Raw genomic sequence first — 11,339 nt, 5'->3', positions numbered from 1 at the left:
TGGAGTGTGGAGGGTTCATTGCTGCTCTGACTGCAGCGCACTGATTCCAGTGAAAGTTCTAGAAGTTCTTGCCATTAAGCATTAGCCTGAAACCAGCTGTGCTCTGAGGCAAAGGAAGCAGATCCTAGATCAGCATTTAAAAGCACCGTCTACCCAGAGGAGGTGGAATGGTTTGAATATGTTGTTGAATAATAGATCAAAAATAAAAGCATTCCCCTGGAAGGCACTCTGCCTCTAATGCAGTGTAACTGTTGTGTAACATTAAGTTTGCCCAGCTATAGTGTAGACATCCTAGTGGGTTTGCATATGTGCAAGTGATGGAGACCAGTATGTAGTCACATGTGGTCAGGTGAAACATCCAGTAAGCAGCTTCTGGTGGAAAAATGTTTGACATGTTTGGGGGTTGGAGATGTTATTTGGTCAGCTTATGCATTGGTGTTATTTGGGATGCAGTATTAGTGGAGATTAGTTACTGACTCTTGCCAGCCCTAATTCCTGTCTAACCCTTTATCAGGACAACGCAGGACACTCTGTTTCACTCAGGAGGATTCTAAGAACTGTGTGACTTTGATGTGGTAACTGCCCCAAACTGAAGTGCATTATGTAAGGTCAATGATAGATTAAGGTCAGAAGTAGCCCTCTCTTTCTGTCCTCTCAGAATTGTGGCTTACAGAAACGGGATTTCTTTCAGAGGTTACGTCAAAGTTTGCACAGTAACCGGGCAACGCAATCATATGGCTCAGAATGTGTGGCTGTGAAATACTTCTAAGTTCTTTGTGATGTAACCACTAAGTGCTACGAGTGATTAAGTCTATTTAATGCTTAACACTTCACTACATTAGTGCGACAGCTGGTCACATCCCCTCCTCACCTGGCAACAGGGTCAGGTCACATACGCTCCATAATGACCACTGGTGCATTCAGTGTTACGAATTTGAATGGGGCTATAAGGCATTCTGCACAGCCATGCTTGTTCTGCTGCTCCCAAAATAGCAAGAAAGATCAGTGGCCCTGGCAGCGCGCCACAGCTCCATCTATGATCTGATTGGATAACTATTGTCTCCCTGCCTGGAGATTGGAGAGTGCGTCAGAGAAAGCACCCAGGGAACAGGCACTATGGAAATGAAGCTAAAAACTGAAATCTGTTCATTCATCTCATTCTGTTTTGCAGACAAACCACATGAATTTCAGAAACCTTTTAGAGAAACCAGTCAGGAAGCATGATAACCTTGAGCAATCCTTGTTTTATAGAAAAAGGAACTCCAGGCCCACCAAGTTTACATTTACCATTTTATTCAGACAAAAAAAAAAAAAAACAAAGTATACAAGTATGGATTGTCATTAAATGATTTTCTTTTTACTGTTTATGTAAACAAAATCCTAAACTACAAAAAGAAACCTAGATAAGACAAAAATAAAATTGATCCAGATAGACAAAAATAAAATCTCAGAAGGTGAAAAGAAACTTCCTCTAACAGCTTATTGTCATGGCTCAAAATGTAACTATGGAAAAGTAAGAGTTTTATATACACATGCAGAACCTAAAGCCCCCAGCAGTTGGATCCCAAGCACAGCTGGTACTTCGCTTTCACAGGCGAACAGTTCAAGATCAGAAAGCTCCAGCGATGGGGAATGTATTTTGATTCATAGGTTGGTTTGTCCTGACCAATAGGTCAGACTATAGGCTGAAGGGTGCTACTACAAAGAAAGCAGCAATGTATTCCTGGAACGATGACATTTGGAAGTGAAACATAATGCTTGAGCTTTGAGTGGGGACTTTTCTTTGGCAGTTGTCAAGCTTGTTAAATACAGCACGACATCTTAAAAGTGTGGGCGTCATCCCCTAGTGATGGGCCCTGAATGCACGTCTGCTTTAATTACATGTGTACAGGTAAAGTGCTCATGTAAACGGCCCCTCTGGGAGAGCCGGAAGGGCCGCTCTTTATCCTATAGGTTTGGTTCAGGATGGTGAAGACAAACGGTGGGAAACATTAAAATCAACTTCAGTAAGACTGGTGTGGATAAGCATCTGCACTCAGTTTCAACTCATACAGGAGTGGTACAGAATAATGACAGCTAAAAGGCCATTGGATAGACAGGATACAGGGGGCAAGGGATGATTTCAAAGTTGCATTAAAGTCAGAGCCAGAGACCACTCACATCTCATCAGGTCAAGTGCTCTAAGTAGGAGGACACCAAGATTTCAAAACTAGTAGCTTCTATAATGAGCCTGTGCACGAGCTGTAAGTGTGTACTCACATCAGCTCAAATCCTACTTGATTCTATTCTCGGCTAAACGCGAACTAGCACTGAATGGATTTTATAATCTTGGAGGCTAAGCTGGAATGCTGTCTTGGACTCCGTGTTCCCCCTGGCGCTCCACAGTCTTGTCGTTACTGAATAATTCAGCTGGTTAGCCATGCTAGCTAATTCTGTAGCTCAGCCTAATCAGGTGAGAGAACACATCATCGCTGCCAAGAGCTTTGTGCTATCCACCTACACATTACTATTCACCATGATGGCCTATATTTACCAAGCACACGAGAATGAATATGCATGTTCACGTAGGACGACTTGTCTTTAAATGTCACTCGCTCCAACCATATGAGCAAAAGAGGCCTGATCTTAAACAAGTCTGCATACTTGGACATACACGATAAATATGGACTCAGATGTCATCTAGCAAAAACTGATCTCATGCTTCCCATTTCTAACCAGAACAGAGATGTGAAAGAGCCTCACGATGCACAATAAGGAACAGTGAGCAACATGAGGAAAGAACAAGGATTGTTGAATCTCTACAAGAATGACAAATCATTCCTATGTTGTACCACCACCCTGAAGCAGAAACTTTACAGGGGAATGGCTTACAATCGCTATAAAATTCTTTCCCTTATATGATTCCCCCAAACTGTCATCCTTAAAAACTATGTCCTGTCTAAAGAAGAGCATACATATAAAGAGTATAGACCTTTTGATATTCGGTGCAAAACTAACAGCAGATATGCCTTAGATCTTTTAGCACCAACCAACCCCATCTGAAAGAAAGACAAGGAGAGACCAATCAGGGACTCAAGTCAGTCTTAGCTCCACCTGTTTCTCTGTTCCTACTCCTTCAGCCCCCATTAAAAGTCAGTTTTTGGTGAAAAGGGGGTTCAGGAGGCCCAGGGGGCACAGCACCACAGCTGTGGAGGAGAATGAGAAGAGGTGGAAGGCATAGTTGGGAGGTGGGGGGCATTTTCAGAGCAAGACAGTAACAGGAGGTTATTCCTCATCAGAGCTGCTGTCCTCCATAGAGTAGACCATGAAGAGGACATCAGGCCGTGCAGGCACCAGAGGGTGGCCAGGCTTCACCATCTCAAAACCCATATAGTGGAAAGTCCTTGTGATGGATACTGTAAGAAATGAAGAAGTAGTGCTTCAGCCATAATCAGACTAGGTAATGATAAGACAACTGCTTAAAATTAAGGACACTCAGACACAACCAATAAACATTGACCAAATTGGGGGGGGGGGCATTAACATTAAACTGGTTGGGAGTCTATTAGTGGAAAGGGTTCTTACATCGGTCCTCCCTGGTTTTATAGAACCACAGGAACACATAGCTGACTTTCAGTCTCTCCTCTGCAAACTCCAACAGACTGGTAAGCCTGCAGCACAGAAGAAAAGCGAGACAATGATGACTCAAGTTTTATATAAATCAGTAACTTACATAATAATGCAGGGGCAGCTGCAGCAGAGCTAATTTAGCCCCTCGCCTAACACTACTGCTGCTGGCCACTCCAGCTGCCCAAAACAATAGTCACTGCACTGCCTATAAAGGTGATCTGAGAAGACTGAACCATTTCTGGCTATGTGACTCGTCTTCAAATGGGTGGACTCTCATTTGGTTGCATTTATATTCGTGGAAGAGAGCACACTGCACTAATAGAGCCTTCACTGTAGGTGGCTGCTGGGAGTATATCATCTAATTTTACTAATTTATGCTCTTCTACTGCATTTTACCTCAATATCAGCACACCCAACCTAGACAAGATACATTTTAATGTAGATTAAGTGAACCCTTTCAAATGCCATGTAAAGCAATACCTAAAATCAGTGCAAATACTTTCCTCCCACTTCATTAATGAAAAAGAAATGTTATAGATGCTGTATAAATGAATCAATTTGACTTTTCAGGTGGTAGTACCAGTAGGAGCAATACTGCACCACAGGAATGACAACAGTTCACAGCTAATGGCAGTGGTATTGTACGTACCCCTCTTTGCTGCCCTCTGGCAGAGCTCCACTGGGGATCTCTAGATAGAGGCAGTCACCTGCCAGCACCGTGTCCCAGCAGGAGAAGCGCCGCTCACTCAGCTGGTACTGAAAGTGCAAGATAGTGGGTGCTGCACTTGTTGACCCTGTCTGAGTCACAGTCAATCTTTCATCCTGAAAGGGAACAACAAAGCAGTGACCAAACTAATCCATACATGCATGTGCACACACCCCAATTACAGAGCAATGTTTACACAGGAATAGATATGCACACATTGCTCAGTTCAGCACTGTAAAGTTGAAATTCCTGTGGCAATAGAAAAAGAAAAGCTTTTTCCATCAATATTATTGCCCAATTTATTTGAAGGACTGCAGTTTAGCCACTTCCCTGATTGTTTCTACTTCACCACATGCACTGTATACAAAATGACACTGGATGAACTCATTGTAGCTAATGCTTAGAGACACAGCCTAAACAAGTGAGCTTTTGTTTGGATGGGGCAAAAAAAAAAAAAAAAAAAAAAAAAGACAACTGGTCACCATCTGCTTCAACAAAAGGCCCTTTCACAGGTGTAAGTGAGCCCCCGAGTCGGTCACATGTCTGAGCACTGAATCTGGTGACACCTACAGCTGTACATAAACACAGTCACGCTAATGGGCAAGCACTCCGTAAACTACGAGGCTCATGTGCATGGGGGAATATCAGGGGGAGTTGTATGTGTGGAGAAATGCCTGCTGTAATCAAGCCAAGATGTGACAAAAACAAGCTACTGTTTTCATTCTACCACACTCTCAGGCCATCATGCAGAATAACCTTGACGGCTCAGCAAAAGCCTCTTTGTGTACTGTGTGCATTTGTAAAAAGGTCAACATCAAAAGCTCAGCTGTCCTCATTTTGAGGCCATTTATGGACCATAGAAAGATTAACAGTCAATTGGAGTCATGTTCACAGTCAGCACAAAGCATCATATCTGCTCCTAACAACCATAACCTACATTAAGTCATGCATGTCAAATAGGCAATAAATAAGATTTCAGCATAAAAGACTGCCATAAGGAAAAACTGCACAAGGGTTTCTGTAAGAGCTAACCGAATGCAGTCCGCATTGCAGTCCGTTTTGGGAGCATCATATCAAGTGTTACTTGTTATAAACCGTGCTCATCAGCAGGCATGACAATGAGCCACAAATTTCCACTGAGCGCTATAAGCATGCTGACCAATCTAGTCATGCACAAGTCACTCAAATCCTTATGGAGAATCGCTGTTCCCCCTACAAACCAATCCATCAACAAATATAGCATCTACTTCCATTTCATTAACTCAGAAATCCAAGAAAAACTGTGGCTGTGCATTTTACCTTGTGCAGTGGAACGCTCAGAGGGAGATCCCTTCCAGTCCCTCGCCCACCCGGGATCTTCGTTAGTGGGTGAGGGGCATCAGGAGCACCACAGAGGCCCTGGAGCCTGCTGCCTGGAGCAATGCAGTCTGGAGCCCACAAGAGAAGAGCTAGACAAAGACAGACAAAAGTTGTCATTAAACAATTATCACTTTCATTAGTAATGTAACAGGGCATCCACAGCGGTCCATGTTGTCTGTGAAAACACTGAGGTTAAGGTAATTGCACTGCTAATGAAAACAGGTTGAGGGTGAAGCAAGATCTTCTCCTGAAGCAATGTACCAATGTCATGGGACCATTTAATGAACAGATGCTATAAATAAGCCCAGCAGCAACAAACTGATGCAACATATTTCACCTTCTCTATAGCACCTCCCCATCTCCTGAACACCACCTCTCTCTGCAGCACAAATAATGCCTTGATAATGTGCCTTTGTACCCCTCAGCTATCAAGTTCTTCTTGTGCTTCTTTTGTCACTTTATCATGCCTTATCAGGACCTGACACCCTGTAAAGGCCTGCACTGTGTCCAGAGTGTGAAGACTATTGTCCAGACTGCAGCTATCGCACCAGTACAGTAGAATCGCATTAACAATGGGCCCTGTTGATAAGGAGTTGAGTACTTTGCACACTGAATACAGTGAAAAGCACAGGGACTGAATGTAGGACACTGAATATAGGCTAATGAGCAAAGCAAGGAGCAGATCCAAAAATATTTACCCTCGCCGAATGCTTAAACAGGAAGAACAGCAGAGACCATTCACTCTATAGAGAGCATGTTGATCTGGAGCCAGCTTTTCTTTCCAGCACATGATTAATCATGATCAGTGTGGACTGGGCTAATCTGATCCTAGATCAGTACTCCAAGCTACCCAGTATTACTGATCTCTCAGCTCTGTGGAGACCCAGATGTATCACTTATTGACAGACAGACAGACAGACTTGGACAGTAAGAGGAAATGAGAGCAGAGTGCTGGTGTGGGGTACAGACACTCATTGCAAACTAGCGCGTGATCTGTAAACACGTCTCTAAATAGCAGCAAGGCTGGGAAGAGGCATAATTGGTGGTTTGGATTACAGCTCTGGGTTGCAGAGCCAGTAATAGTCAGTCAGCCCCTCACTCAGAGAAGAGGCTGGGGTCACAGTCTCTCAAAGTCGTCTGGTCTGCGGCTGAGGGGCGTGTGCAATCCGCTTTCCGTTCTGCCACATGGCCTCTGATTAAATCGGTTTACGCAAAGTTCACACCACTCGTTGGCTTGTGTAAGGAATCAGAAACTTGAGAGCAAGTTGTGCTCCAACCAAAGTCTGCGAGAATTTATTATATACAGAAACGGCTACTGAAGCTTGGCCAAAAAACTGGCTCCAGCTCAACTGCCTGAAGAGATGCCAAATTTGGTCAGGTACTGAAAGGCTATCTGAAGTCCACAGTGAAGGAAAACAACTCTGTCAGTGCTTGTTTTGGAGGTGTGAGCCAGACTGCTGTGCAGATGAGGGAAGGGAAGTGCTGTGCTACACTCTGCCTCTCTGGCAACTGGACAGGTAGTCACGGCGACCCAATCTGCATAGAGACCACATCGAAGCTGGAAAACAAACTCGTTACGCTGCACAGCACCTACTTGACGTTCAGTGACCCTTGCTGGTGAGGTTCTCTGTTCAAACCATCAAATCATAAGATGTTCTGATTTAAAACTCATTAGTTGCTCTTTCTGCCAATGTTCCTATGCCCAAAGAATTCTTAGTCAGTAACTGAAGGGATGATTAGAAAAAGGCTCTTCAAATGTTGACAAATGTTCATGACATCAGAAGTCAGCAGTTGCCTGCCCCTCCCCAAGCACTTGATTTGTACAGTTCTCCCCTGTGCCCTATTATAGCTGCAAGAGGCTGTGACTGAAATGCCAGCTTGTTTTGAAAGGCAATGCCGTCACCCTCTGACATTCACACTGGACCCCCACCCCTCCTCGCAGTGCCAGCTCAGCTCCCAGCCATGTCACTGGTTACGTGCTCCCAGTCATAAAGGGAAATAGGTCAGCATGTAGAACCAGGACATTACATGAACAATATAGGGGAGCATTTAGCTTTAATATCCAACTGCAAAAACTTTACCTTTGACTTAATTTTTCCTCCTTTTCGTTGACTTAATCCACAGATTTGAAGATATGACTGCAGCAGACACCCTATTTGCATGTGCTAAGTACACAGTGTTTATCAACCCGTCATAAAATAACATGGCAGCACGTAGTAGTACGGAACGCTCAGGTCATGCACACTTCCCTCCAACTGAACTCAAAGGCAGAGGGCTGGAGAGCATTCGTCAAGAGAGGAAGTCCGCTTGAAAAACTGCATTAGTTTTTTTACACAGAGCGCTCAAGCCGCTTCATTATTTGCACAGTAATTATCGGTGTAAGATGCCGCACTAGCCATGGCTGAGACAGAGAGACAGAGAGAGGCCGGCAGTCAGCCAGGAACGGTTTAACTCCAAAACAGGAAGCCAAGAGTCTTCCAGGAAAAATCAGGCTCAGCTACAGAGGGTCAGCCATGGCAGTGGGGTTGCCAGCCTGTCTAATGACTGGCAATGTTTTCAGACATGTCTGACAAGACAGGAGATAAATATTTCCTGTGTTAAAATTGACAATACCAGCAGTGCTGAATGAAGCATAAACTCTGAATATTATTTTGTTGCCATAGTCTGAACCAGGGGGCGGGGATGGAGAGGGAGAGCAGGCGGACTCATGAGGGCTCAACATTTTCACAGATTCCATAGGAATGCTTTTCAGGTCCTGGGCACAAAGCCAAGTCACGAGACTCAGCCAAAAACAGAACATAGAGTGTATGGGACAGCGGTAATGTGAACCACATGAGTGTGCATATGTGTGTAACATTATGGTTGGCTGGGGGAGGAAAAAAAACAAAAAAAAAAAAAAAAAAAAACACTTGAGACAGTCACAGATGGGGAAGAACATCTCAGCTAGGCTGTCCAACCCCACCCCCACAAAGTGGGCAATAATGGACTGTCAAATGGGCAGTCAATGGGCTGGACACTACCCCAAAATATTGAGAAGAGATCCAAAATATGAAAAATACAAGTGTATAACTATTTACAGAACTACTGAATACTGATAAGACGTTGCTGCTTCGAGAGCAGAGTAACTTCAAAGTGCCTTCTCCATCTCAACCCCTAACTACCCTGTAGTTGCCATTTTGTTTCATCACCACTTTTGTTATTATATTCCTTACCAGTCTCAACCTGCAAGGCACATATTTTCTATGGCTCTTGATGACAGCGTTCCATCGGTCTTGAAATTGCTGGTTCTCATTGGTCAACGCCGTGCCGTTTGGCTATAGTCGGACTAAAGGTTATTCAGTAAATTCAAATGAGCAGGTCTAGCCAGAGAAAAAAAGGGCTCTTGGCTAAATTCACAGCAGGTCACCTATAACGCAGTCAAAGACTGAAGCCGCTGGACAATTAAAGTCCTTTCCATCAGCCTGGCCTCACAAGAACCTTCCTAACAATTAAACTCACCTTCGGCATTTAAAGAGCACAGCCTTTCAGAGGACACCTGAAACCCTGTGGCATAAGTGTTTTGTGTGAAGAATCTCTGGGTCCCATCTCTTACGCAACCTCTATCTACCTTGGTGGTGTCATACTTTCCAGTAATGGTAACCAGGAAGTCTTAATCCTTCTCCTATATCAGATCAAGCAAAATTTAGCTTAGCTGCTGACAGAGCCACCTGTCCACATCTTAGGTTTGGGTCATTCAACAAGACAAACTTCTGTTTTGGAGCCACATGTGCCAAACCAAGGTGTGGAAAGGTCCAAGGTGTCAGCCCTGAGGTTATGCAACGGCTGCCTGCAGCAGAGAGCCTTCAAACACTCTTCACAGACGACTGGGGCTCGGAGAGCAGCCTGAATAGCAAACGAAGTGTCTGCACAGCGAGCTTCCCCCACAACACACGCTGTACCGTCTGCCCTGACACCTATTGGACTTCTTGTTCCTCGTGTTTGAGCTATTCATAGCTCCTCCGCGGCGGTTTGTTCTCTGCTGCTCCTGCTCAAAGCCGATTAACCGAAGGCGAGTCGAGGGGCTCCGACTCTGACACGCCGTCTGTCTGGGCGAGATTGAACAGCCTTGGCGCATCTCGCCGCAGCCCTGGCGGAGCGTGGCTCAGTCTGCGAGTCCAAACGGAATCATTTCGACCATCTCCGAGGGGCTGAAACCCGGCTAAACGTGGCTAATGCGGGTCGTTACAGCAGAGCAGAGCTTCCTGCTGTAACCCGATCCTTTAGCCTCGGCTGTTCAGGAGGGAAAACTAGCTCTCCTGAACAAAAAAAAAAAAAAAAAAAAAAAAAAAAAAACACACAACCCCTCTGCCCTCGGCGACGTTAAGAGACTAGGTGGGTGGCGACTCGATCACACTTTCTGGGTACGCTCGAGGCCCAGAGTGGGTCAGACAGCCATGAACGCAACGAAGAGGCTCGACGTCTCAGTGCGGTGTGACGAGCGGTACAACAGTCTGAACACCAGACTGAAGAGGTCAACGACACTCAGACTCCGTTTCAGCGGATTCAGCTCAACGCGAACGTCGTTCAGAACTACCAGTACGCGGGTTACTCGTGATACACGAAGCTACTGTCGGCTTAAAGCACAATACACGGTCATATTCACGTAGCTAAACTACAGCAGCTGGGCGACAGAGCGAAACTATTACGTCACGATACTTAGGTTTTCGCGATATGGCACGATGTTATTTTCCTGACATCTGAGTCACAGAAACAGACAAAAAAAAGGAACCAGAAGAAGTGCCACTTAAAAAAAAGTAACTATAGAAAACAAAATCAATTATTCGCATCCTGCACTGCAGTTAAACGGGTCTAATTATGCTCCCTCTGTAATGAAATCTGCAGCTGGTCAGCTTTTAAACCCTCATGAATGCCTGGATGTTGTCAGTAAGGCGTGCTGTGACACACTGAGCAGTGACGGTGAACGGGTTGTCTCGCCGTGCTCTTACCTCTCCTCCGTGTCGCGCATGATCTCCTCGGAGGAAACGTGAATCTTATTTTTCGTCTGACAACCAAAACAGTGACTGTTCAGCAGAAGCTCCACGGAGTAGTTCACCATTCGTAAACGAGTCAGACCTGAGGAGAATGGCTGTGCTCAGCGCGTTAAATCGGGCCGGTTGATCCACGGAGAAGAGGGCGTCCCTCTCAGAGCAGCGCTTTCTCCGTGAGCTGCAGTCCGGCCGGGGTCTTTTATAGACTGGCCCCGGGGCATCATGGGAAAACAACCACACGCAGCGAGGGAAAACGGCGAAGTGGGTTTGTTAGTTACAAAATATGTATTAAATCGTCGCATAATCACAACACGCTGATTTGCATTAATGTAGATATGTGGCAAATTAATGCCATTTTGACTTTTCAGAAATGCACGTTTGGAGATTTGGATGTTTAAAGGCGTTAGTCTGCAGTGAAGGCTTCTGGGAAATGTAGTTTTTAAAGTGACACTCTCGCAAGGCCGTAGAAAGAAGATGGTTTTAAGTTTCGTCTGGTGTGGTCTGGGTCTCGTGGCTCTTCGTCTTTTGAATGCCTGATGTAGTGCTAAAACTGTCCAGCTTTGTAACGTTCGTTTGAGACCATGTAAGTTTTTTCACAGACAAAATTTTAGGACATATTATCTTTGGTCTTTTGGTAG

General features: G+C 44.9%; 1 protein-coding gene across 1 annotated transcript; it reads right to left on the bottom strand.

The window, feature by feature from the left end:
* Positions 1-1,764: 1,764 nt before the first annotated feature.
* Positions 1,765-10,886, bottom strand: oaz2a (ornithine decarboxylase antizyme 2a). The gene is given in 6 exon segments (XM_017706785.2): positions 1,765-3,395; positions 3,565-3,650; positions 4,259-4,431; positions 5,615-5,695; positions 5,697-5,763; positions 10,660-10,886. Coding segments are annotated over 6 exon segments (648 nt in total). The 5' UTR covers positions 10,770-10,886; the 3' UTR covers positions 1,765-3,264.
* Positions 10,887-11,339: the final 453 nt, after the last annotated feature.

This window comes from Pygocentrus nattereri, chromosome 11 (assembly GCF_015220715.1).
Source record: "Pygocentrus nattereri isolate fPygNat1 chromosome 11, fPygNat1.pri, whole genome shotgun sequence".
NCBI lineage: Eukaryota > Metazoa > Chordata > Actinopteri > Characiformes > Serrasalmidae > Pygocentrus > Pygocentrus nattereri.
Note: the sequence above shows the minus strand (reverse complement) of the source record. Positions and strands in the feature narration are given on the sequence as shown.